The sequence below is a fragment of the Haliotis rubra genome, unplaced genomic scaffold, assembly GCF_003918875.1.
Source record: "Haliotis rubra isolate DU_JTF1 unplaced genomic scaffold, ASM391887v1 Scf69, whole genome shotgun sequence".
Taxonomy (NCBI): Eukaryota; Metazoa; Mollusca; class Gastropoda; order Lepetellida; family Haliotidae; genus Haliotis; species Haliotis rubra.
In genome coordinates, this window is record NW_025767401.1 from 1,175,003 (window position 1) to 1,202,951 (window position 27,949).

The window sequence follows — 27,949 nt, forward strand, 5'->3', positions numbered from 1 at the left end:
TCACATTACAGTAACACGTCGTAGGTGTCAAGAGCAGCAACGCTGGACCAATCGTCGTTAGGTAAACGTTATATTTTCGGATGAAATCAAGGGTTGTTTTGGACTTCCTTAACAACAGAGAGTAGCGCGTGGGTGAATGAGTGAATTTAGGTTTACGCCGCTTTTAGCAATATTCCAGCAATATCACGGCGGGGGACACCGGAAATGGACTTCACACATTGTACCCATGTGAGGAATCGAACCCGGGTCTTCGGCGTGAAGAGCGAACGCTTTAACCACCATGGTGTAGCAAAGACGGAATCAGGGTTTTCATAGACAGAATGATCACTTTTTGGTGTGTTGGGTTTTTAGTGGTTGTATGGGATTGGATCACTGTGACTGGCAGAACACCTTTACATGTATCCATGGACGTGTCACTGGGCAGTAACATATGGACGTGTCACTGGGCAGTACTACCGTGCCAACATATGGACGTGTCACTGGGCAGTACTACCGTGTCAACATATTGACGTGTCACTGGGCAGTACTACCGTGCCAGCATATGGACGTGTCACTGGGCAGTACTACCGTGCCAACATATGGACGTGTCACTGGGCAGTACTACCGTGCCAACATATGGACGTGTCACTGGGCAGTACTACCGTGCCAACATATGGACGTGTCACTGGGCAGTACTACCGTGCCAACATATGGACGTGTCACTGGGCAGTACTACCGTGCCAACATATGGACGTGTCACTGGGCAGTACTACCGTGCCAGCATATGGACGTGTCACTGGGCAGTACTACCGTGCCAACATATGGACGTGTCACTGGGCAGTACTACCGTGTCAACATATTGACGTGTCACTGGGCAGTACTACCGTGCCAGCATATGGACGTGTAACTGGGCAGTACTATCGTGCCAACATACTGGAGAAACCCGTGGTGCCATTTGCTCACCGGCATGGACGTTGGTTTTACGTTTAGTTAACTGGTTTAGTTATTTGTCAATGTGATAGTTACTGTTTGGAACGTACATGTATAGATGTTTGATACGGTGTTCTGAGTGTAAGTCTCTATGTAGCTATGAGTTTATAGAATGTACGAGATGCTCAGTTTGAATGTTGTATTGTCTGTCATATCTTTGTCTCGACAAAGAAAGTTATGGAATTCCCCACATACACACGGTTATATAATACAAGAACGGCCTATCAGCTAGCGTCTGAGGAAACCGAATCAGTGGAAGCTGCGACTGATGGCTGGTTTTAACGACTACATGATACGTACGTTTGTCACGTGTGTTAAGAGAATGTCAAACTATTTTGAGGACAGGATCCATCCGGAATGTGCATATCTATCTGTATACGCTGGTGACACACATAACGCAAATTGAAGTCCCATCATAGATAGATGATAACATACGTCCTTGAAACGATCGTCTCATACCAGTTGATAACATAATTTTCGTCTCTGGGTTTTCATACAATACACTTTATAGAGCATACTGAAAGAAATGTTGAATAACTTTTATTTGTAATAGGGGAAATGATATGTCCAGGATTCGTTATTCTGAACTAATTTTTGGGTTTTGTAACAATTTCTGTAAATTCACATTTCTGGCGTCCCCCGCCGTCATATTGCTGGAAAATTGCTAAAAGCGGCGTAAAACTAAACTCACTCATTCACTCATCCATTCTCTGCTCTAGATACTATAAATTCGGAAATGTATAATCGTTTATATTTTTTGTTTTGTTATCTTAATCGTTTTCTTGGCAAATTGTTTGAATGACGGGTGGTACTGGTTATGGCAGGACATACTTACCCGTTTTCCCGAACACCTGGTGTCATCACTGATTTTCATATACACTTTGCTCTTTACATCAATTGGAATCTAATTATGAGAATAGTTAAGACAATGTATTCTATTCCACTGGCGTTATATATTTACATTCCCGACTGGCGCACTATACATGTAACATTTTGCATTCATTACAGATATTCCTGGAACGTCCCTCTGAATCTAACTTCTCTCCGTATTAGCAGCAAGAGAGATTTACAAGTGCAGTACTTGCATCATACAAATCGTGCACTATGTAGTGAGTTGGTTTTGAACGCCGCTTTTAACAGCTGTATAGATCTATGATGGCGTGTGGGCTTCTTGTGGGAGGGGAGCCCGAAGTGATGAAGAGTTCATACCACCCTGGCAAAACACACGAGCATGCTTCATGCCTCCAAACCCAGAAACATAATCGAGGTGAATCGTGATTCGACCCACAGTTAGCACAGATACTAGCGTTGCTTTAAACGACTGGGCAACTCGTGCCCCCATGTACCGTACAAAACTTGTATATGATATACAGAATTGCATAGCTGACATTAGTGAAAGTAATGTTTTCGTGTGAAAGCTTTACTTCTTATAAAGCCCCACTTACATCGAACCCGGATCTTCGGCGTGGCGAGAGAACGCTCTACCCACTAGGCTACCCCACGGCCCCTGCAGTGGACAACAATTCTCTCAGTTAAATTATGTCAGTATATCAAGTTGTACATATTCAACTCAAAGTTCAACGCCAGATAATAAGCACTCCTGACTATCCAAAGAGGGTGTGAAAGAAAATAAAGCCATGAAAATTATATAAATGGATCATTAAAAATCAGTGATGACACCGTGCAGGTGCTCTAGAAAATGTTACGCTTTCCTGTCATTATCATGTATGTATGGTCACCTAAACGTAACATGTAAACACATAATGATACTCTTTATTTTTTTATTGTTATACAAATAATTATACTCATCAACTAAGTTGTAATTCGAACGCCTGGTGTCAGTGATTTTCAGTGGCCCATTCATGTAACTTTCTTCATAACATGATATCAAAGCTAGTAACTATAAACTTTTTATAAACCACCTCCTTCCCGACGGAGAGATTATATGATTTCTAAGCGTTCCTTTCAAATATGAATTTACTGGCTGCCCATTCATCTAAGGATGCAGTAAACTTCACAGTGAGTGAGTATTCTTAGGCTGAGTATGCGTATGAATCATCTACACATGTACTCTGAAACTAGTCTAATTGGTTCACGTGCTAATTCCGGCAAACTTCCGGCCTTGACCTAAAGACCCGTAGTTTATAATATGCATCGCGAGAGCAGACGACACGGCAGACGATAACTGACAACAATGAACGGTGGTCGGGTTTTCAACGACGTGTGTGTGTGTGTTTGTGCGTTATTAACGACAGTACATGCTGCCAAAATCTATCCCATCGATGACATTGACGGGTTTGGACGGAAATTTGATGGAATCGGCGGCATTAGCGGTGGAGGGGTAAGATGTTCAGTTGTTTAAGAGGGAGGCGTGTGACTTAAGTCATCATTAGTTGGCTGGGGATCGGAGTCACATTGAGCAAGCTGATGTGAGACATACTCGGTTTCAGTGACATCTTTATTGTCAGGTTAAGACTGTAAATACATAAGAGAATGTCTGTGAGCTCATGCCTTTCAGTGTCTTATCGGCAGTAATTTAAAAGTTGGCAACTTAACCACATGACCAATAGTGGCAATTTCATGTGTTTATGTGTCTCTGATGTTAATATTTTAATTAACCGTTTTCTAACCTTATAATAAAACTACAATCAATAATAACTCGGTACCATGTGCAGTGTTGCTCTGTTATTTAATGTCAGTAAAGCGAAAACGGAAGTTTGGTCAGGCCTAGACCGCGTACTTGGCTACTTTACCTTAGTAAGTATCCGCGTGATTGAATCAGATTCTATTTTTAACTATAAAGTTTTATGTATCGAGTGAGAACACTGTTTGGAAACACTCCCATGGTATATTGACGTGAGTTTATACCATAGCGTATGTCTGTATAAGTAACTGAAAGCGTTTCAAGTGCACATGTACCTCAGTTAACTCAAGTCAGATCTTTTATCTTTTCTACAGAGCGTTATCAATCATGCATCAGTATTGTTAAACGATGCTGAAGGAAGGATATGAAGTTGCATGAAAGTCAATTGTAACTCACCCAAGGTGAGATCATAGATGCTTTGTTTGACAGGCCACATCCAAGCTGCTGGTGAACTACCCACAGCCTTACAGGGATCAAGTCTTGGACTTTCTTTTCAAGGTGACCAAAATGCGTTGACAGTTATTGTAACCTATGTCGTTCATTTTGACAGTTTTAAAATATATTTTTAAAAATAATGTTTCAGGGCTCATAATGTTTATCGTCAGTCATACTGTCTCCGCACATACTTTAATGCGTAATGCTATACATGTATATCCATTTTGTTTTGTTAAGTAAATTGCTCAGACACTTATTGGTCAGTTCAGTGAACCCCTCTTTACAGCCCAGCTTTGGAGCAGCACTTCAGATACTGAAAGTTGAGATCGGAGGCGATGCTTGCAGTACGGGTAGGTACCTTCACATTGATGGTCTGTCTAACTTTAAATGATATGTTCAGTGCATATCGTACGAAACACGTCGAAATGTTGTACACCATGAAGCGAGACATTATGTACGAATCTGTTAATATGCAATTAACAATATCTGTAAATAAATATGATCTTAACAGATGGATCCGAGGCATCCCACATGCACAACAGCTGGGAGGAGAACTACCAAAGAGGATATGAGTGGTGGCTCATGTTGGAGGCCAAGAAGGTCTAGCAATTTATACATACTTCAAATATTAAGCTTAAAATGTATACCCTTTATACCCACTGTACTTGAAAGTGTATTGTACACCACTGTACCCAAACTGATATCACCATCGACCCCTCTGCGTCTTTCATCGTCCTTCAGAGATGCCATTCCATATTGTAGTTACACCATGGCAGAATATATCAGCAAATCCCCTGACACCGTGTGTACTCTCGCGATTCATGTGTTTGACAGTCATGTCTCTAGCTTTGACCTACGATCAATGTGGAAAGTAACCAGGCCTATGTGTGCAATTAGGATCACATTGTGTGTTATTTTCAGAGAAATCCCGACATAAAGTTGTACGGTTTACCATGGGCGTTTCCTGGATGGGTAGGGGGACCTACCCGAGACAACCCCTGGACCGACCCAGAGAGACCTGCTAACTATGTGGTCAACTGGATCAGTGCAGCTAAAAATGTCTATAACCTCACCATAGACTTCATTGGGGTTCGTTTGTCCATTGGTTTCTTCTCGTATTCCATAGTTTGGTCTTATTCTCTTCATTATTGCATATGCCATTTAACGGGATTTTATTTTATATTCTTCATGCAATATTCAGTACAATGTAGTAGATCATAGATTACAAAAGAAATATTCAGATGTTTTATGTTGATTAAATGAAAACTTAACTTAATGAAATCACAATGTTTTATGCGCAATGATAAATGTTTGCTAGTACAGTATTTCATCCTTGTTCTAGATATGGAATGAACGGATGTACAGTATCCCCTACATCAAGGTGAGCACGTGACTGATTTAAAAAAACTTGACCAAACTGTGTACTTGTTTTACTGGATCAAACTATAAACATATGTTCACATTTTTGTATATCCAGCTACTACGGAAAACCCTTGATGACAACGGCTTCAGCAACGTGAAGATCGTCGGTGCTGACAAGAAGTGGGAGATTGCTGATGATATCCTTCAGGATGAGGAACTCGGGGCTGCCGTCGAAAATATCGGGTACTGATGGATTGTGACAACTATACCTTGCACAATATGACCAAAGAATGTTCATGCCTTATCGCATTTTCATAATTTCATAGTTCTATTATACGTTTCTATGACGACTTACTGTTGATTAACATATTATTCAACACTGACAACCGTGGCACATATGTTTTTTCAACAGTGTTTTCGATGTTTTTCAGTATACTTAAAATTTAGTTGTGTTTTATTTTGTACAAACAATGCCCAGTTTAGTGTTTTAAATATATTAGTAGTTTTTCTGATTCCCGCAAGGTGTCACTACCCTGGCACGTTCTCCGATCCCTCCGCCATGAAGACCGGCAAGCAGCTGTGGGCCTCAGAGGACTACAGCACCTTCAACGACAACGTCGGGGGTGGATGCTGGGGAAGGGTAGGTATTGTGATCATCGGGGGAGTATGGCTTCGATTAGGTTAGATGGATGTTTTCAGTGATACAGGGAAAGCAATATGACTGATACAGACAACAGTTGAGCGGGAACCACTCACCATTCCATGTTTGTTCAGAAGTCATAAGCTTAATTAGAACTGTCGCTTGATCACAATCAGTGATAAAGTTAAATGCTGATTTCCAGGTCTCATTATATTCAAATTACTTATCGATATTGAATTTTCCAGATTCTCAACATGAACTATGTCAATGGAAACATGACGGCGTAAGTTGACAAATATTTTAAATTAATTAGAGATCTATATCTGAATGTTTCTTTTAAGAGTATCGTTGTCAATGTACATAGTTTAATTCTACAGCTTCTCAAGCATAGGACATACACAACCATGATAACGGATGCACAACTCGTTATTGATAAAACATGGTCATTATGAACGAAATTATGAAATTGAATTACAAATAGAAATAAATATTTACAGAATTGTCCACATTGTTATCGTTGGGAACGCCAGTCGCATGTGTTCACTTTTCACAATCATGTTTCAGAACAATATCTTGGAACGCTATCGCCAGCTACTACAACCCCTTGCCCTGGTTCAGGACGGGGTTGATGACCGCAGTAGAACCATGGACCGGGAACTACGCCGTCGAGAGCCCAATCTGGATAACTGGTCAGTGTTAACATAGGAATGATCCCAAAGGAACACTTTCAGTAACCTTGGTTGTTTTATCATGTTACCAAAGGTGCTCCTTACTAAGTGGTGTACCTTCAAATGTGTCATCAGTTAGTACTCACGAGACCGCATAATGGACTGGACTGACATGTTTCAAGGTATGAACATTCCAAGCCATTCGATGTGAAAAAGGACATGACTGTTATATGTCTTCCTTAGTGTCCCAATGAACCCATGAGAGACTCATTTAATGAATGTTTCTTACAAAGTATGTTTGCTTTCCTATTGCCTATTAGTTCGATTATACCGTGATGCGAAAGGTCCAGGTTCGAACCCTTCATGGGTACAAATGTGAGGTTGGTTAATGGTGTCTCCCAGCCTTAATAGTGCGAGACGTATTGCTAAAATCAGCAAACAACTCAACTCTTTCACTCATTATTTGCCTTTCTATCCAGCCCACACGACGCAGTTCACGGAGATAGGATGGACCTATCTCCGTCACGGCGCCGGAGTTGGAAATTTCACCGGGGAGGGAGTTACGTTGCTCTAATCAGCCCTAATGGCAAAAACCTCACTATTATCATCGAAACCCTGGTAAGAGATCTGTCATATTACAATGCAGATCACTCACTGTAAAGTTACCTATTGTATTATTGAAATCTTGACGTTTCTAATATGGTTCAATCTATTTCAACCGGTATTCTATCAAAAGCATCATGGTTCCGTCACCTACTTAGGAATGACGGTTCAGAATGACTTCTATGATACCTTTAATAATCTCCTATGAGATATCACTGTCTCAGTTAATGAAATTAGGCTTTTTGCCAAAACATGTTCATTCATTGATTTATTTTTATTTATTCTTACCTTGCCAATTTTGTTCACATGTGTAGAAGAGGTTGACGCTGGCTGATTGAGTTTGAAAACATAACAAACCACAATGAACTGATCCCATTTACACACCTATCTCTTGTTCTGGTTTGCCTGATCAGACAACCGATAACAATGACAAAGCCTTAGCCATCATGTATCCGTCTATATTCTCCCAGAGCCACGACCATTCCATCTGTGTCCGGCCTCCGCTGGAGGCGTACAATGTCACGAAGCAGAGAGTGACTTTCCAGCTCAAAGGCAGCTTTGTAAGTGGTTGTTAAATTCCTGGCTCAAAGAAAAGGGATGTATTGATGAACTTGACTGAAATATCAACGAAATAAAAAAAGATACAATTACGGGCATGGATTATGAATATATAAATATATGAAGAAATTCTCAAAATGTAAAAATATTCCAATCCTAAAGATGTGTGTCGTTACATTACCCCGACGTTTCCACAGTGAATTACTGCTCATCCGACAGTGAGCAACAAGATGATAGTAAATTGTACGATGTATTTCTTACAGATTTCCATAACATCTCTGAGGGTGTGGTACAGTAGATTGTTCAATGGCGCAATCAATGATACAGGCACGATGTTCGAGAGACAGCAGTCACTAGAGGTGCGAACACTATCCGTGTGGCCATAAAGTAACATGGATGATTTGGAAGCGAGTAGCACTTCATAAGGTTCAGAACTGTTCCTTGATAGATAACAAATTAGAACTTTCGTCTCAGGCCTGACTGTACCTTTTCCCGTTTGTAGTTCATCTTCTCACGCGAGACCGTTTTTCACTTCAAAGTGGACGTGTTACTAAAGGATTTTATTATTTCGTACTAAACGAAGTAAGAATCGAGTTGTTAATGTATATGCTATGCATGTTATTGTGATGTAATGTAAGGAGAATTTCTTGTCAACGCAATGTCTTTCTCAGTGGGGTTGAAGGTTTCACTTGTGTTGTGTAGGTCGTGAATGGGATGGTGCAGCTAGACGTGGCAGTGGATGAGGTTTACACGTTGACGACCGTCAAGGGTGGAAAGAAAGGGTCGTACCCTCGCCCACCTGCATCCAAACCCTTTCCAAACATCTACAACGACGACTTCGAAGGTAACAATTAGGGCTGTAACGATGCATCGAACTGTCGATAGATTTAACATATGTTATATTTGGGATTACACTGTCTTAGTAAAGTACAGATTCTAGTACTTTTGTTGGGTTGAGTCCCATCCGGGATTTGAACCCACACCCTCAGAGTCAGGCACCTAATCGCCAACACTCAAAGTCGTAATCATATCGATAGATTGCAATTGCTGAGTCTCCGATAGCAATTAATCGATGGTAGAAACGTAAAAACTATTGATGTATCGACAGTATGTGTGGCTATTGATAGGTTAGTAGTTGACTTCAGTTGACAAAAATTTATGTTGTTTAGTACTTTTTATTGTTGCAGACTTGCAGCTTCATTGAGTTTATGTTTTAACTGTTTACTCGATCGGGGTTTCAAGTTTCTTGTCAGTTATCAAAAGAGACTGAAACTACTTCAACTTGTTTTTAATTCATATAAACTATACTTTTATTTGGGAAATGACTTCAAATGAGACAATTCAAGGAGAAAAATACAATACTATTGCAATAGTTGGTCGCAATAGACTATCATTATCGCAATAGTTGTTGCCCCCTGAATAGTGACTAGTCACCCCTAGTAACAATGCAGAGACTTGTCAGATATGAGTACACGTATTTCTCGAGGGTTGACAACAGGAATCAGTCATTCAGTCAAATGTGTTCGACAGGTTACTCCGAGCACATGGAGCCCTACAACCTGGCCCAGCAGACTGGGTCATATGAGATCATTGACGTGGGTCCCCCACACAACAAGGTGGTCAGGCAGATGGTTCTGACACAGCCGGTACACTGGTGTAAGGCAGAGGGCAATACCAACAGGTCTATCAGCGTCATTGGTAACTACAATTGGTAAGGTTTAAAATCTTATAAGTGACAGACTTTTGACGATGGTAATACTGATTGATGCACCTTCCGTGTGGGCGTGACTCGGAGTACACCTCTACATTGGGTGTACCACAAAACGTGTTCCTTCCAGGGAGAAGCTTACAACGATTTAATCATTCAGATTGACTTCACAGTGCAGATGCTAAGCGTTTGTCGCCATGTTGTCATACGACAGTTTCTTTATTTACAGTATAGGCTGTATGTATCATGACATTTGAAATTTATCAAAATGCCACTGACAAAGGACGTCCAAGTATATGTAAGGTAAGATAAAATGTATTCGTCATCTAACTGTTAGATAAGGTGATTCATAAAAAGCCTGAACATAGACAAGCTCTCGTGTGGAAAATGGCGGTAAACAAACGCTCCGCCTTTGTACATTTTCGTCTCATGAGTTCGTGTTCGACTTAATCTGGGACGTCTGCAGAAAGACGTAAATAAATACCCATGATTCTTAAGTCCGGACACGTTTCCCACTGACTGTACCAATGAGACCTATCCGACTCCTGATAGAGATGTTCAGATACATTCCTAGTGCCGGGGGTATATTTTAAGGTTCTAATAGAGAAAGTACCACATAATATCACAGAGGCAAGTACCAATTGGTCTTCTGATCTTCCAGGACAGATGTAACTGTCCAGATAGACGCAAGAGTCGGGGCCGTGAACGGCTCCAGCGGCTACTTTGTGGCTGCCCGGGTCGACAGAGGCGGCGGAACCTCAGACCAGGCAGAGGGCATCTTCCTGTACATCTTCCCCAAAACAAGTACTTACCTACTGTCCGCGGACTTTGGTGAGTTGATAATAATAATAAACATAATATGGCGCTGAACCCCACGAAGGTTAAATATAGTCATATGACTTATCCCACCGGGTACCCATTTTCTGCTGGGTAAACAGAGGCAATTTGGAATAAACTCTGTGTGTGTGTGTGTGCGTGTGTGTGCAACACTTATCATGAAGTCCAAATGTTAGGGGTAATGCTCCTCAGGGACATTTGTTTCGGGAGAGAATTCTGGATCCGCCCCTGAGTATTTACAACTTTATTTGGTTATGATAACGACAACGCTGAAAGTAAGAATAAATATGATGTGAGATCTACAGTAATGAATCCCCATGTCGATTTCAGAACACAAGCATGGTATAACAAAAGGAGAACTGCCCTCCAGCAGCAGTGACTGGAGCAACGTAATGCTGACTGTGCGGGTTAGTGGAGATCCTATCATCTTCTACGTTCATTATTAATGTTTACTTTTGTCACTGTAGGTTGAGCGTTGTAGCCAGGTTAGGTTTGGTTGGTGTTTAACACCGCACTCAGCAATATTTCAGCTAAATTGCGGCTGTCTGTAAATCTAGTCTAGACAATCCAGTGATCACCAGCATGAACATCGATCTACGCAAATGGGATACGATGACATGTGTCAACGAGCCTGACCACCCGATCCCGTTAGTCGACTCTTACGACAAGCACGGGTTACTGAAGACCAATTCTAACCCGGATCTTCACGGGTCTTGAGCGTTGTAATGCACGTGAAGCAGTCCTATTGTAATGCTACTGTCACAAAATAACCTGGGATTGGATTCATTGTTTGTTGTATCACTGAATTGTATCGCTGAAATACCAGGTGAAACTGTAGACGGGCTCCTACAGAGATTATACACGGGTTTTGTATTGCAGGGAGAAAACGCATCTGGCACATTCAACAACCAGAAACTGTTCAACGTGTCCATTCCTGCCACTCCCAGTATGGGATTTGTGGCCATTGGCACCGACTCCTGGGGAATTGTCGACTACGACAACCTGATGATTAAGGCAGAAGCAGTCGCCCATCAACGCCAGAAGGATAATACACTGTATTTCAAGCCCCAGAAATAATACTTTAATTTTCATATATATTTCTCTGCAAATACATTCATAAATGCTCGTATTAAATAGAAGATTGGAAAACGTGTATTGCATATTCTTCTATAATACATTTGAGGGTGTAACAAGTTGTTTGCCCATTTATTAATTGAATATGGGCTTCACTTCTGATTTTAGTCAACAGGAATACATCGTAACTACTGTTCTGTATGAAACTAAGCATCCCGACCAGTTCTTTCCGCAAAAGATTCAGGGGGCTAACTCTGGCTGAAATTCCCATGGGGGTCAAGGCCGTCATTAGAAGTTCCACAACCTATACTGTGTGACAGGGAGATCGAATATCCCCATCCGGTTATGTGGTGCTTAATATTTCCTCCATACCTCATTAAAACAGCTGAGTATGATTTTACGCCGCTTTTAGCAATATTCCAGAAATATCACGGCGGGGGACACCAGAAATGGGATTCACACGTGGTACCCATGTGGGGAATGGAACCCGGGTCTTCGGCGTGACGAGCGAACGCTTTAACCATCGGGCTAACCCACTGCCCCTCATTAACACAAGTTGAGAAGACCATGCCAGTGTATCTTGGTATGAAGGAGCAGTATCTAGAAAATACCTACAGGTCAAGTCAAGTCAAGTTGTTTATTTGTATGAAGACCATTGGCCCATATATATGCAAATAGTATAATACATTTTACATCAAACATGAATTACATACAATGTACATGGATGAAATATATAGATTTTTATATTCTTCTCTTAAGATTAAGCTTTGATGAATATATATCTACATAAATCATGTAATACATCAGTACACTTTTCGTCAATAAGTCCAGTGAATGACGTGATCATTGTTACAAGTATATATGTCACTTCATAATAACTAGGACAGGTTTGTACATACTGAAAGGCATTCATGTGATTCATGTCACGAGTAGTGTACCCACTCTGACTTAGTACAAGTATGTGTATATTTACTATCAGTTTGCTGTAGTCTTCGAGAACGACCCAGATCCTATTCATGCTGACTCAGATCTCAGATAACTGCTCTAGAATTTTATCTGAGTGCAAAGTGCACATACCAAACATTCCTGTCAAAAGTTATAAAAATTCGAAAATCTAAACTATTTAGGATGCATTAATTCTGACTGCATGTGTAAATCTATAATCGGATGATGTATGTATTGAGGGCTGGAAGCCTGATTACGGATTAAATTCTGTCTGTCGTTTGCCTTTTCAAGCTCCATGAAAATCAACACATTTCATCTGACCAACAAGACCTGACCCTTCCGAATATTCTTTTAGGACCTATTTATCAAGACGACCTGGGAGGCCTATGATAAAATAATAATAAATTAAAAAATGAATTTGCAGAGCGCCTATCTTCCAGCTGCAACTGCTCACGGCCACATACAAATACATTGTAAAATCGTTATGAACGTTCCCTGCATTAGCAATACGCCATCAACAGGTGGTCCGTTATTAATAACAACGTCACAGTTTGTATATGTTGTAGCTTACTTTATTGATATATTTCCACAAGCATTACAAAGTATCGAACTAATGAGGCTTACCTATATTTAAAATAACGATATGAACATTCCGTAACACAATACGTATTTCAATGTGTGAAGCCCATTTCCGGTGCCCCCGCCGCGATATTGCTAGAATAGTGCTGAAAGCGGCGTTAATCCAAACTCACTCACTCGCTCACTCTTTGCAGAGTGTTAGAAATGCAAGTGCCACGCTGTAAGTTTGATATTTTACCTAAACATGTTTAAACATGTATTTTTGCTGTGAATTCAGCATGTCGCAATGTGAATGATTAGCAATTTTAGAATAAGTCTTAAGATAAAACATTATCTCACATAGTGCCACCACTGCCCCGATTGCCGCCCCATCATATGACACTAGTTTCCTGGCTCAAAGTACAGCCTGCTGTCTCCCTGCGTCCGGGCCGTGCCGGTCCAGTTGGCCGGCTGTATGAGCATGTTGTCGAAATCGGCCAACCCCCAAGTTGATGTCCCCAGACCCACAAAGCCATTTGCCGGACCCCTGGGAAGCTGCACATGAAGCAGGCTCACGTCGTTCAACGTCGCGTCGGCGTAGTCTCCCTGTAACAAGACATGGCCATGGCGCTGACATCCATATCACGACGATCAGTAAATATATGTTATGTACTGGTCATGCTCAGTAGGTAAGTGAGTGAGTTTAGTTTTACGCCGCTTTTAGCAATATTCCAGCAATATCACTGCGGGAGACACCAGAAATGGGCTTCACACATTGTACCCATGTGGGGAATCGAACCCGGGTCTTCGGCGTGACGAGCGAACGCTTTAACCACTAGGCTACCTCACCATCACCATGCTCACTGGCTGACTGACTGACTGAGTTTGGTTTTACGCCGCTTTTAGCAATATTCAAGCAACATCACGGCGGGGGACACCAGAAATGGGCTTCACTCATTGTACCCATGTGGGCATTCGAACCCGGGTCTTCAACGTGACGAGCCAACGCTTTAACCACTAGACTACCGGGTAGCCAGTAGCCCCTGCTCACTGGTGTCTTAGCAACCTGTAGTGATGTCAGCATATAGGGGTCGTCCTATCGTACAATAACCTCTGAGAGGGAGCTTTCTACAAAATACCCTTCTGTCTCAAGGACAATTCATAGAATGCCCATGTCTCAGGGATACTTCATAGTAGGTCCGTAAATCTCCGGAGTTTTTCATGGTATGAATATTCCATGTCCCATATCCAAATCTACATAACACACGTGGAGTCATGCAAAATGTTGCCTGCTTATGTGTAGCCCAGTTGGTGGGTGAACCCTTCGGCTACAATAATAGCAACTTTAAGAATCTTGTTTACAAATATATACACGCAATACACATATTTTACGTTCGCTTAAGTAGGTTTTTTGGAAGGTGTTAATCCACACAGACAATTGTTTATCAGTTTTACTTCTCGGTTTAACAGATGGATAAAAATGTCCGTCTTGACTGACAATGTAAGAGATTGGAAGAAATCTTCGGCCCTCACCCCTACCCGATATCCCCTATCCCTCAACCCACCTCGTAACCCTTCAACCTCCAATTCACCTGTGAAAATCCGGGTTAAAGTTGGTCTTCAGTAAACCATGCTTATCGTAAGAGACGACTAACGGGATTGGAAGGTCAGGCTCATGTCATCGTATCCCAATTGCGTAGAACGATGCTCATGATGTTAATCACTGGATTGTCTGGCCATATAGTTGGAATATTGCTGAGTACGGCGTAAAACTTAACTCACTCACTCCACCCCCAATTTTCTCTTTCCGGTGGTTTACAACCACAGCCCCCGCCCACCCAGCCTCTTCCAGTTGGGGTACTGGAAGCGAATAGGTTCTATAATGGAGAGTTGTGTCCGATTACAGCCAAATTCCACTCGATTACCATGTCCCTTACCTCAGCTTTGAGAGACACTTTGTTCCAGCCAGGATTAGGGGTTTCAAGGCTGCCTTTCATAATGATCGAGGTCTGACCTACAACCCAACAAGGCATTACATGGATATGATATCGTACTTGTCACATTTTGTAAAATTGTGAGCTCGGTCTTACAAAATAGTCATGATTCCTTACTTTCAGTATATTACAAAGGTAACTGAACAAAAGATTTCCATTTCAAATAGAATTGTTTTAGCATCAATGTAATTCATATATTTTGAAAGAGAAGACTTTATGTAATAATGGCATATCTAGCCGTCCTTGCCTATGTCGGAGGAGAGGACAAATTGTTTCTGGTTGGGGTAGATGTAGAGGAATACGCCCCTTGCGGACGAGGAGTTGCACCCTCCTCTGTCCACCCTCACGGCCAGGAAGTAGCCGTCACTGCCGTTCACGTCGCCGAGCTTCATCTCCATCTGCACGCTGACGTCCGTCCTGATATAAAGAAACACTGCAACTGTACCGCCGGTATGCATGGCTGCCACATGAACCTCACTCGACAAAACAATGTTAGTCGTCTGTATTCGTTGTAAATAACAATTTAATTGGAATGTTTATTATGGTCGAAATTACAGATTTAAATCGCGTTCCTTACAAAACGCCTCTCTCTACATAAACTGTTAAAATCTTTAGAACATATTGTCAAAAATAGAACACTGATTGATATTAATCTTATCTTACAAGGCAATGCAGGTCTCTCAATCACTGACAACCAGAATGTTTTCAAATATGTACATATCTTTATCTCTCAAACAAAACGCTTTCTCAGTTAACATCTGTTGTACATATCCTAGCCTATGTCTGTCACTTGTGTACTTTGTTGTAAGATGAATTGTGTAATTATCTGGAGAGGGCTTTTCTAAGTTGGATAACTTGTGCCCAATCCTTTTCTTGAATGAATAAAATATGTTTAAAACAAACAACGCCTCTCGAGAGGAAGGTTCGTCTATGAATTGAGCCTCAAAGATTGAAAATAGGACATTGTTGACATAAAACCTACACACTTAATACGGGTGTAATTTGTTATTGCGGACAAGATTTGAATTGTGTTGAATGGACAATGTTACCAAAGTACACTTCGGGTGATACACACTTGTCATTGACGCAAAGAAAGGACTATGTTAAGCCCCTGTCACACTTTTGCGTATATCAGCTGCTTATGAGTTCTTAATAAAAAAATCAAGTACACAGTCGTACGCTCAAAATTGCGAAATTTTTCCATTACTTTGACTTAGGTGTGACGCAAATCTAGCGTATAAATAACGTATTCAGCTCATCAATTGCGTATGATTTGCGTAACACAATTTTTCTGGCTGCAAATAGCTGCATATGCAGTGCGCATGCCGAGCGTATTCCGGACGCACCCAACTTATGCCGACTGCATATTCCGAGCGTATTCCCGATAGGCGGCTGTTTCCGGCTGTTTTCATTACCAGTGCAGATTCCATAGATTCTATGGATGACGGCAGTCATGTGGTCTCGCCGGTTCCGGCGTGGGTCTGCCATCTTCAGGAGGTCTGTCACCCTGGAGTCTAGAGGAGACTTTATACCAAGTTTCTGTGACCGGGTGTAAACACAATTGGAGTCAACCTTGTGTGCAGACACTTTCAGTGTTGTCACAACCCCTAGTGTACAGTATACAACCCTGTGCACTTAAAAGAACCCACGAATCCGTTGGTATATGACCAGGTGGTGGCCACATGAATACGTGCAAACACCTAGTTGCGGGTACAGAAACTGAAGTAAACTTGGACAAAGTAGTGACTACGTGTCCCAGGATGAGAAAGCCGCAATAACTCGGTGTGCCTAGTGGCTGCAAGAGTTGCATGATCCCCGGGGAGTTATATAATAATGTTCGGCAAGTACGCTATCTGTGCGCTTGTCATAAGTTACAAAAGCGCTATACAATGCGCTGTCCGATTGCAGGACAAACGGTACTAATTCGTGCAAAATGTCGGCATTGGCTAGGAGTTCGTTCAGCGTGCGTTGTATTTGCGCTGCAAGTATACGCAGCTCATGGCTCGTGCCGGGAGATCAGCGAATTACCACGTATGAACCGCCTATCCCCCACGAACACATAGCATACTCGTACCGCGCTCGACCGATGCGGGACCGATGCCCTGCGTATTTATAACTTGTGGCCTGCGTAACAGCGTACTCAGCGTAGTTTTGGGCATGCCCAAAAACTATCAGGCCTACTGGGCCGTACTGTGCGCATGCCGCCGTAGATAAAACTTACACAAAATGATTTAGATGCATATGAGGTGCGTGTTGCGCGTACGACTGGGTATGAAAGAAATGTCAATGGGCAACTCATAAGGAATTAGGATACGCAGAAGTGTGACCGGGTCTTTAGAAACGATGCTTCTTATTAACGTTTGCCACCGCCGTACCAGTTATAATCCCCGACAAGGTTAAATGGGTGTTGTATCTGTGTCTCTGGACTACACCACGACACCGGTTCCTGTAGGACCATCTGACGCAGGACGTTTTATGGGGTTCACCGGTATATAAAACCTCGAATGATCCCATCTGTTGGGCAAACGTAAACGGTTCCGAATTTTGAGCGTAGCCTACGTAAAGAAAAATAATAAAATCGATGTTAATCAGTTGAGGATTTAAACATTCAAAATGGTATAAAATCGTTAAAGGATTTTCTTTACGTTTCAGGGATCAAACGACACGAGCTGCTTACAAGTGACTTCTCAAATGGGGGCAATTCGACATATTCCGCATCATATTTTGCAGTATATGTATTCCTCGTCATACGATTATAATCAGAAACATCCTTTTATTTTTTTCAGGGTATTTTTGGAGTAATTCTTTTTTTAAAACCAACGCCTTCAACTTTACAAGACTTATCTGAATGCAAATGTTGCAGCGTGTTTCTAGTTAAATACTATACATATTGTGTATAAATAAGAAATGTAACGAACGCATTCGTTTGTAACTGCATTACATCACCAACCTTTCATTAATGGTATGGTTTGCAAAGACTGAAAAATAGACGCTGCCATTAAAGTGTTTACGCCATTAATCAAATTACCTTCAAAGTTTTCCAGGTAGATGAAGGGGAAGTCCCCCTGTGTGGGCTGAGACGGGAAGGACCCCTTGTTGCCTGTTGGCATAGTGGTGAGAGTGTACACCTCGTCCGGGAGAAGCTGTAGCTGGACTCGGTTCCTTCGCACCTGCAATAGGACGTCATGCTGTGAGTGAGTGAGTTTAGTTTCATGCCGCTTTTAGCAATATTCCAGCAATATCACGGCGTGGGACACCAGAAATGGGCTTCACACATTGTACCCAGGTGAGGGATCGAACAAGGATCTTCGGCTTGACGAGCGAACGCTGTAACCACTTGGCTACCCCAACGCCCCTTCATGCATTGAGGAAATTCTAAAGAACTTAAATAAAACCAATCACAAATATTCGTTTTACGTTACTATTCCAAATATACGTCGATAGCGACAGGGGCGTGGTATCGAAAGTTGTTGCAAAATTTCTTTCCTGAGTTTGATGGCGCAATTTTCCATCAATGACACTTGTTTAAGTTAAGCAGTACGTGACAAATAAGAGCAAAAAAATAATGATCTCAGTAGAGCCTGTAGCATCTGCCTCGGGCTAGGATCTGCCAGTCGACAGATGTGTCAATGTTATTGTACGTAGCTCACCTTAATGGGGCGGAGTTTCCTGAATACAGTTGACGCTTTCCCGCCATATCGGAACCTGGTGCGCCACACATTCAACGTGGTGATGTTCCTCTGTACGGAATAAGAACATATATCAGCTATAAGCACAACCTTTCCTTTATATAATTCTAGCATTTTGCCAGACAAACTTTGACATCCGCCGTCCATGGAAGTCTGGGAAGTCTATGTTGTACACTCGTCACATCTAGTGCTACGGTCGATTAGTAGAGCAGAGCTTACGTCGATACATAATTAGCAATAAACACGTGTCAACTGCAGATAGTCATCCTTAGGCAAGAGAGTTAACTGTCTATAGATTTTCCACCCTTGCAGGACTCGGCTCGAAGTTTCCTGGCTAGATAGGGCGGTGGGTAGCCTAGTGGATTAAGCATTCGCGCGATACGCCGAAGACCCGCGTTCGATTCCCCCACATGGGTTCAATGATGATGCAATGATATCCCCCGCCATGATATTGCTAAAAGCGGCGTAAAACTAAACTCACTCACTCGTGGCTTGATTGTAGCCCCTCCAGAGACTATGATGAGTTATGCCATTTCTATGTCCCTCCAGATGACAATCAGATATCACCTTTCATATCATTAATTTTACATTTACTTCAGATTTGGAAAATATCTGTCGACGCCCAGATGACGGTACATATGCACTGTAAATCCTACGATGGACAGAAGATCTCCACAGCAGAGACCATGTTGTTTATGAACCAGATGAACCAAATTGCTACGCGATATTGTTTGGACTTCAATAACTCCATCCTATTTTGATTCTGAGTTACCTCCCCTGTCTCGGTCATAGACTACAGATACTTACGAAGCTTCCTTTGAGGACAAATGTGACGTTCTGTTGACTGACTGTGTATGGAGACAGAGGCGGCCGGGTGCACACTGAGTGATCATGACTCTGAAATTAATCCTTTCTACGCTGATGAAACGCACACACTTATGACATGACACCCTAAATTTTTAATCACGCTCCAAGGCTGTACTGAATGCTTAGCCCATGGATGTACAGTAATTCTGTCCTTTAAAGAGGCAAGTCTAGATAAGCGAGCAGAATAGTCTGTTAGAGGGATATTCATATTTTTAAGATTTAATTCTAACCTTAGATACTTGTGCAAGTCTAATGACGCCCGTACGACATGTTTTGGGGATTGTCTTCATTTCGTTATTTCTGTATGCTATCTGTATCAAATTTTGTTATATCTGTATTCTATCTGTATTCATTTCGTTTTATTTGTATTTTAGCTGTATTCATTTCGTTTATCTGCATTCTATCTGTATTATTTTGTTTGGGAAATCACCATGAATCCACGATGTTATATCAATTAACACCTATGTTTCTGTCCATCTACTGATACAAAACAAAGCATTGCATTCACCATTGTTTCTATGACAATGGTAAGGTTCTTGCCGTCAGGGCTGACAAGTGACACGTGACTTCCTCCACCGGAGAAATTCCCCACCCCCGAGCCGTGTGCCAGGTACCGCCATCCTATGTCTGTGAACTGGGTCGTGTGGGCTGTAAACAGTGTACATATGAAGCTGATTTGAAACACTCATTTGTTCAGCCTGTACTTTCATGCATAATGTTTTATACATGTATACACACAGAAGACTTAGGATGACAAAACACCGGTTATTATCAAGGACTTAAATTCGTGTATTACCTTAAAGTGAAATTTCAAAATAGTAAAATACGACACACGCCTTGTATACCTAAACATAAACTGATCCCGCTCTGCACACTAAATGACAATTAAAATGTGCTTCATTAAACTTGAATTTCAAAAACAAAAGCTGGTTCCTTACGATACAGTTCACATAGAAGACAGGTGCAAGTGAAATCACATTCAACAATAAGCTTATCTTGAATATATGGATCCTTCTGGAGAACGTACCAGCTACAATATCTTGAATATATGGATCCTTCTGGAGAACGTACCAGCTACAATATCTTGAATATATGGATCCTTCTGGAGAACGTACCAGCTACAATATCTTGAATATATGGATCCTTCTGGAGAACGTACCAGCTACAATATCTTGAATATATGGATCCTTCTGGAGAACGTACCAGCTACAATATCTTGAATAAATGGATCCTTCTGGAGAACGTACCAGCTACAATATCTTGAATATATGGATCCTTCTGGAGAACGTACCCGTGATGTACAGTTGTCCTCAAACAACTTGCAGTTCCTACACCTGATATATCGCCCGCTACACAGTGCGTATTTTACCTGTGATCCATATAGGAGTGTTGACGGTGTAGCTGTTGTCCCAGGCCCTGTTTGCCGTCATCAGGGCGTCTCTGTACCAGGGGAGAGGGTAGTAGAAGCCGGTCACCATACACCACGCAATGGAGCTGGAGGACCAGACATTAGAACAGTCACAGTTTCAAAGGACATGTTCAAACTATAACTATTTTTATATGATCATTAGGTGTCTACAATTTGAAACTTGTACAACAGCCTAATAGTACAATAGGCAATACTAACTGTCGCACTGAACTAAGTTAAATTAATGACGTCTGTTCTTGCCTCATTTCATAAAATTGTAAAATTATATACACGTATATACTAGATATTAGTAGGTCAAATATTGGTCTACTTTTTTCCTATTTACAAACCGAACAAAATACTTCGAATGCTGCGAGACAACAGCTTGCAAACTGCCTCACATTTGATGTGACGTAAGAGGGGTTTTTTCATCAAAGCAATGGTGTACTTTATGTATTAGCTATGGAAGAAGTTATGGCATTTTCATATCGATGATCGATCTGCGAGATGGATGCATGGTAGGACATTTTGTAATACCATGTGTAATTCACTGTGGAGACGAAACAGTGTTTGAACTGAAAGAGTGAACTATCCTGCAGACGTGTGTAATTGTGAATCTTGCGTTCTAACTCACGACGTCATCAGACCGTTGACGTAGTTCATGTTGAGAGTCTGCAAGAAAAACATCCTTCGTTATTCAATTCATATGACATTGTGTCATGTAAATGAATGAAACAGACTTCGCGTCCTCCAGCCGTGGAATGATTGTGAAAAAATATTAGAATAAGATGAAGCTTACTCTGGCCCAGCACCCCCCTCCAATCTCGTCGTTGAAGCTACCGTAGTCTTCAGACGCCCACAGTTGTTTACCAGTCATGACGGCCTCGCGGGGGGACAGCGTTCCCGGGTAGTGGGTGCTACAGAAACAGGCAACAATGTTTACCTGTACTGCACGTGTTTCAAAATAATACGTATTTATTTATCTATATCTATTTATCATATATCGGATATTCTTTAACAGAATAAGGTCAATTAGACAAAATTATGTTTCAAAACTTAGATGACAACATCATCAAATTTGCGGAAACGTTGCTCCAACGCAACGCAACGTATCCACAATTAACAAAGTACGCTAGAATGATAGTAGTCTCACAGTCCCTGAACCGCACTGTTTTTTCTACCGCCCAGCCCTCCCTGCAATGATAAAGTCCTCAACGAAGCACGTCTAGATTTCCTACGGTTCTGAATCTCCCATCTCACTAGGGCTCTGTTTCAATCTAAAAGGATGTTTTGGTTTCTAACCAAAAGTATATGTATTCAGAGATGAAGCGTTAGTCTACTAGTAATGACTGAGTGTGCTAGGTATACCCACCTTGAACAGTGCTTTAGTGATATCACTGTGTGTCAGCTTGTTTGGGGTGAAAATCTCCAGGGATAGGGGGTCTTATCGGGTCTTTACCACTTTGGTGAAACCAATGACCACCGGTCGTGGTGCTGACAAATGGTGCATAATTAAGTAAACCGGGTTTTGAACCGACGTTCATGTATACAGCGAATCGGTACGCTACTCTTAACTCATTACTCTCCACTGAATGTCCGTGATATGACGTGTATAGACTCACCCTATAAAGTCCACGGCGTCTGCGAGTTGCGAGTCTTGTAGAATGTCCTGGACAATGTCGCCCCAAAAGCCATCCGCCGCGACTATCCTCACATTGGTCAGGTTTCTGTGGTCCAGAGTCTGCCGCAGTAACTAGGAGACAACAGAAAACGATGAACCTGAGCGTGAGTTGACCACATCAGCATTTGAAACGTATTACTCATGAATGTGTAAACTTAACTGAAGTTGTTTTCCTATAAACCAAAAAGTATAGTTTGACTGTAATCCAAAATAACTACATATTTTACAGCTAGTTAGTCGATTGATTTCCCACAAATGTAGAAACATCAGCCATGATAGATATAAAGTTACCTTTATATATGGAACACTGTAGGGTCTTTCATTCCATACCTGCAAATAAGTATTCAGTTTCAGACCATCACAATCTGTCTATTATCTCATTATGTCAACTTATTTTTACAAGTACCTTCCTCGTATATCCAGGGCCAATCTAACATCTCATCACAGCTTTTGGGAGGCCTACTATTATACTTTTTTAAGCAAATAGGAAACATCGGCATCAACAACATTTTTACTACGAGATATCACTCAAGTTTTATATACCCCATGGAACTTGGTAGATCAGCACCAGCATCCAGTGTACTAGAGACACTTGGCAGTAATGTCGGTGATTCGTTTAAAGAACAAATAAACTTTTGTTTTTTGTACTCTTTTAACCATTACATTTGAAAGACGTGTGGTTAGTCTTAAGCGGAACACCAAATTCGTTCTTAAAAAATTCTCGTTAATACCGAGCGATTTAAAGTTGCCAAAAAGTCGCCTGCTTCACTCTCGCCCGACAACGAACCCACTGATGGCAGTCGTAATAAGACCTGCACTCTGCCGTGTGTACACTGTGTTCAACTATGCTACTTTTCGAGCTAATTATAAGTATACAAAAACATTCTTTTCCAACTGTTATTTTTTATAAAATAATCCGGACCCAGATGCCAGTGATGAGACATAATATAGGTACGTCGTCCCAAGTCTTCAGGGTACGATGACGAACAAACCACAAAACCTCAGGGGTTCACCTTCATGGACATTTAGTCCCAGAAATATAGTTATCCTATTTCGATATAGGAACTTGGCTCCAGTGACAGCAGCTCACTCACAGTTCCTTCCTACAGAACTGGCTTCAGTACGTTCTCTCACATCGCACCAGTGCTGTGGAATACTCTCCCATCTGACGTCAAACTTTGTCCCACGTTCGAACTGTTCCAATCAAGACTGAAAACACACCTGTTCTCTCAATGCATCTGACTTTCTACTTACCTTCCTATCAAATTCAAATCTCTACTCCAGCCTCTTAACGTTAGTTTGTAGCGCCTTGAGCAGGCTGTATGTCTGGATTGTGCACACTACAAATGCACTTTATTATAAAGGGTGTACATTTTCGAAAAATATCATAAAAGGAGCTGGCGATCAATTCTAACCCGGCGTCCCCTTGGGTGTCCCCCTACTTACCCCAATATAGTCTATGTCCAGATGATGGAAGGCCTTGGCTCCCTGTATCCACTTGACCACGTAGTCCACAGTGAGCTTGGGGTCCCCCCAAGGGTCGTGGACTGAACCGTTCCCCACCCAGCCAGGGAACGCCCACGGAAGACCGTACAGCTTGATGTTGGGGTTCCTCTACAACCAAGCCACAACTAACCTGTTAATACACAGCAGCCGCGGCAGTACACTCGACACATTCTTGTTGTTGGACTATTACAAAACTCGATTGGGTAATATGACATTCTGTAATGTGCTTACTGTCTGAGATTGTGGCTTGAGGATCTGAAATGGTGAATTGTTGCTCTTAGTGACCAGTCAGTGAGGGAATGTTTGTAGTAAGTGAGTGAGTAACTATGGTTTTACGCCGCTTTTAGCAATATTCCAGCAATCACTGCGGGGGACACCAGAAATGGGCTTAACACATTGTACCCCTTGGGGAATCGAACCCAGATCACTGGCGTGACGAGCGAACGCTTCAACCACTAGGCTACCCCACCCTATCATACCAGTGATGATGATTGTGGAAGGCATTGTGTTCATACATGACATGCAGGGAAATCATGGATCTCCTAATTTGTACATGCTACTCCATGACGCTAACGCTATAGTGAATAGTATTTATATTTAATGTACAGTGAAAGTCTGCAATAATAAAGACACTTAGTAATGCAGGTCTTAGATGGTCACCACGTAGATGTATGAGGTTGACGATCTCCGAAACATAATCAGTACGGATCATGCAACAGTACTAGTTATAGCATCATCTGAAAAACGACCGCCTCCGTGGTGTAGTGGTAAGAGCGTCCGCCCGGAGAGCGGAAGGTCGCGGGTTCGATCCCTGACCGCGTCATACCAAAAGACGTTAAAATATGGTACTTGTTGGTCCCTGTCTGGCGCTCGGCATTAATGGGTACAACAAGGACTGGTCGGCTCGGAGTCAGCATAATGTGTCTGAGTGGAGTATTTCTGCTTCACTGCGGCATGGTATCTCCGTGGGCTAGCACTATAAATCCAGCTTCAGTCTGGGCTAGTACAAGCAGCCACACATACACATACACATGCACGTCGTCATATGAGCGAAATATTCTCAAGCACGACGTTAAACCCAATTTCACCTCACCTCACCTCACCTCACCTCACCTCATCTGAAAACTAACATGAACTATTCGTGTGCATTCTTATATTTAGTCTGATTTACCTTCTTAGCTTCCTCCATAATCCACCATTCATAGCCTCTGTAGTAGTTCTCGTCCCAGCTGTTGTGCATGTGGGACGCCTCCGTCCCCTCTGTGGACAGTCATCTTTATCAAATATTGCCCAAACAATCACTTCGTGTAACGTGGTCGGTGTAAAATAAGTGTTTTATATCCATTCTATGGCTGGATGGTGGGGATCTGGGACGGTAGAGAGCGCGACTTCATCCCATGACTGCGTTGGCAGTTGATCATGCATTTGTTCACAGGTTTGTCTCTTTCGGACATGATATTGTTAGGAATATTTATAATATTAAATAACAGCCACTCGCTCGCTCACTCACTCACTCACTCACTCACCTGAAGACTGGGCGTCTCCTCCAATTTCTACCTTCAGTATTTGCAAAGCAGCTCCGAAATTTGGCTGAAAAGACAACATATGTGTGCAGAATTCGTCATGGTTTGGGGCGGTGGGGCAGCCTAGTGGTAAAAGACCCGGATTCAATTCCCTACATGGGTACAATATGTAAAACGCATTTCTGGTGAATCCCGCCGTGATACTGCTGGAATATTGCTAAAATCCTACTCACTCACTCACTCACTCACTCACAAAATCGTCATTCATCATTTGAACGGTTCAGTAGGAGACTGTCTCGCAGTAGTTGTCCCTGTTTTGCTCATGGCAATGTTAGTGCCTTTAAAGGAGACATTATCTATTATGCCATTTGTGACTTTCTTCCATGTAAGTACACAGGAAGAAATAATGGAACGACGATTCTGTTGACGCTTTGAGTGTTGTTGTTACCTTGAACAAGAAGTCAAATATCTCATCCTGGTACTTGAACATGTAGCCAGGAAGCTGCTTGGATGTGGCCTGTGGAGAAAAAGGGATCGGTGTTAGTAAAAGAGTCAAAAGACATGTCTACTGATATGCATTGTGCCTTGTACGATTCCGGCTATACTGTAGGTTTATGATTCGCCTTCAGAAAGTAACGATACAGGGTGTTGGCGAAAAGAAGAAGGTATGTGCACGTGCATGCATACATGTCTGTTTGTGTGAGGAGCTATCTGAGTGTGCGTGCGTGCGTGCGTATGTGTATGTGTGTGTGTGTCTGTCTTTCTTTCAGTCTGTATGTCTGTCTGTCTGTATGTATGTATGTATGTATGTCTGGGTGTCTGTGTAGTTCTAACAATCCATCATTATGCAATGTTGGCCGTTTACTGTTTGGTAATATTGGAGCACAGGCAAATATGACCCATACGACCCAATAGTGATGGTTTCCTTGTTTCAGATGTACAGTAGTTGATCATGAAGGTAAAGTTTATCTGACGCTTCCATGCCAGTTGCGTCCCTTCTAAATAGAACTCATAAGTTCACAATTGCCTGTCATTAAGCCTTAACAATACCAGCAACTGTTTGTTGACACAACCTGTGACAAATTAAGAAAGAAAGTGAGTGAGTGAGTTTAGTTTTACGCCGCACTCAGCAATATTCCAGCTATATGGCGGCGGTCTGTAAATAATCGCGTCTGGACCAGACAATCCAGTGATCAACAACCTAAACATCGATCTACGCAATTGGGAACCGATGACATGTGTCAACCAAAGTCAGCGAGCCTCACCACCCGATCTCGTTAGTCGCCTCTTACGACAAGCATGGGTTGGTAATGGTGAAGACCGGTTCTAACCCGGATCTTCATGGGTACCACACTCCATAACCTGTTATACCAGCATGGGTTACTGAAGATCAGTTCTAACCCGGATCTTCACGGGTTTAAAAGAGAGAGTTGCAACAGCTACCATAAAAGATCATATGTCATCACGTGGTGGTTTACGCAACGTGGTGATCATCACGTGACCTGCCATCCGTACGTGTTCGTGTATGTGCATACAAACATTGTCAGGGAAGCAGGAAACTTACCCTTCGTGTTGAAATGAATATTAAATGGTGTTCATAAGTAATAGGAGGAAAACATTAAGTCATCAAATCAGAACAATATAATATAAATATCACTGTCGATAAAGGTTGTTCTGATAGCTACAGGTTGTACTTTGATGTATGTACACACAACATCATTCATTTCTGGGGCGGATACAGCTTTTTGGGAAGGGTGTGTGTGGGTGGGGGTGGGGTTTTGCACAGTTCATTCTCACCCGTTTTCACGAGAGTTTCAATGGTCATTTTATGAACTTTCAAACTTTCAGGACAAAGGGAGAGAGGGGGGGGGGGGGAGCGCCCCTGCAACCTCCCTCTGGATCTGGTTTTGAGTCCAAACCTCAGGATTGCACATTCCTAAAGTCACCAAAGTAAGGTCAGACTTATAACGATAATCCTCATGTAGGGACAGAGATGGGTCGCATGCGGCCTGGGAATGAACAATCGGCTTACCCCTCCGCCGCTGATAGCTCCGATGCCGTCGAAACTACGCCCATAGCCGGGTGTGTCGTCGATGATGTATTTCCCGGTGGTGGGGTCACCAGACCCAGTTACGAAACAGAAAAAGACGGCAAAAATATGTAAATACATTGTTAACACAATCTGACAGTCATGTGATCTGGGTCTGAACAGCATCTTCAAAGATAGAGTATCTATGTAGATATATAGGTTATCATCAGCAGGATAGCCTACACCAAATA

The 27,949-nt window shown here is 42.1% G+C and overlaps 1 protein-coding gene and 2 pseudogenes across 1 annotated transcript; 1 reads left to right on the forward strand and 2 right to left on the reverse strand.

The window, feature by feature from the left end:
• Positions 1–3,118: 3,118 nt before the first annotated feature.
• LOC124258366 lies at positions 3,119–12,722 on the forward strand (annotated as a pseudogene).
• Positions 12,723–12,993: 271 nt separating this feature from the next.
• On the reverse strand, positions 12,994–15,009 carry LOC124258371 (galactocerebrosidase-like). The gene is made up of 2 exons (XM_046692463.1): positions 14,939–15,009; positions 12,994–13,607 (listed from the first exon to the last, which is right to left on the reverse strand). The coding sequence occupies exons 1-2, from the start codon at positions 14,996–14,998 to the stop codon at positions 13,404–13,406; spliced, it is 264 nt and encodes an 87-aa protein (XP_046548419.1). The 5' UTR covers positions 14,999–15,009; the 3' UTR covers positions 12,994–13,403.
• Positions 15,010–15,228: 219 nt separating this feature from the next.
• On the reverse strand, positions 15,229–27,839 carry LOC124258277 (annotated as a pseudogene).
• Between the last annotated feature and the right edge of the window lie 110 nt (positions 27,840–27,949).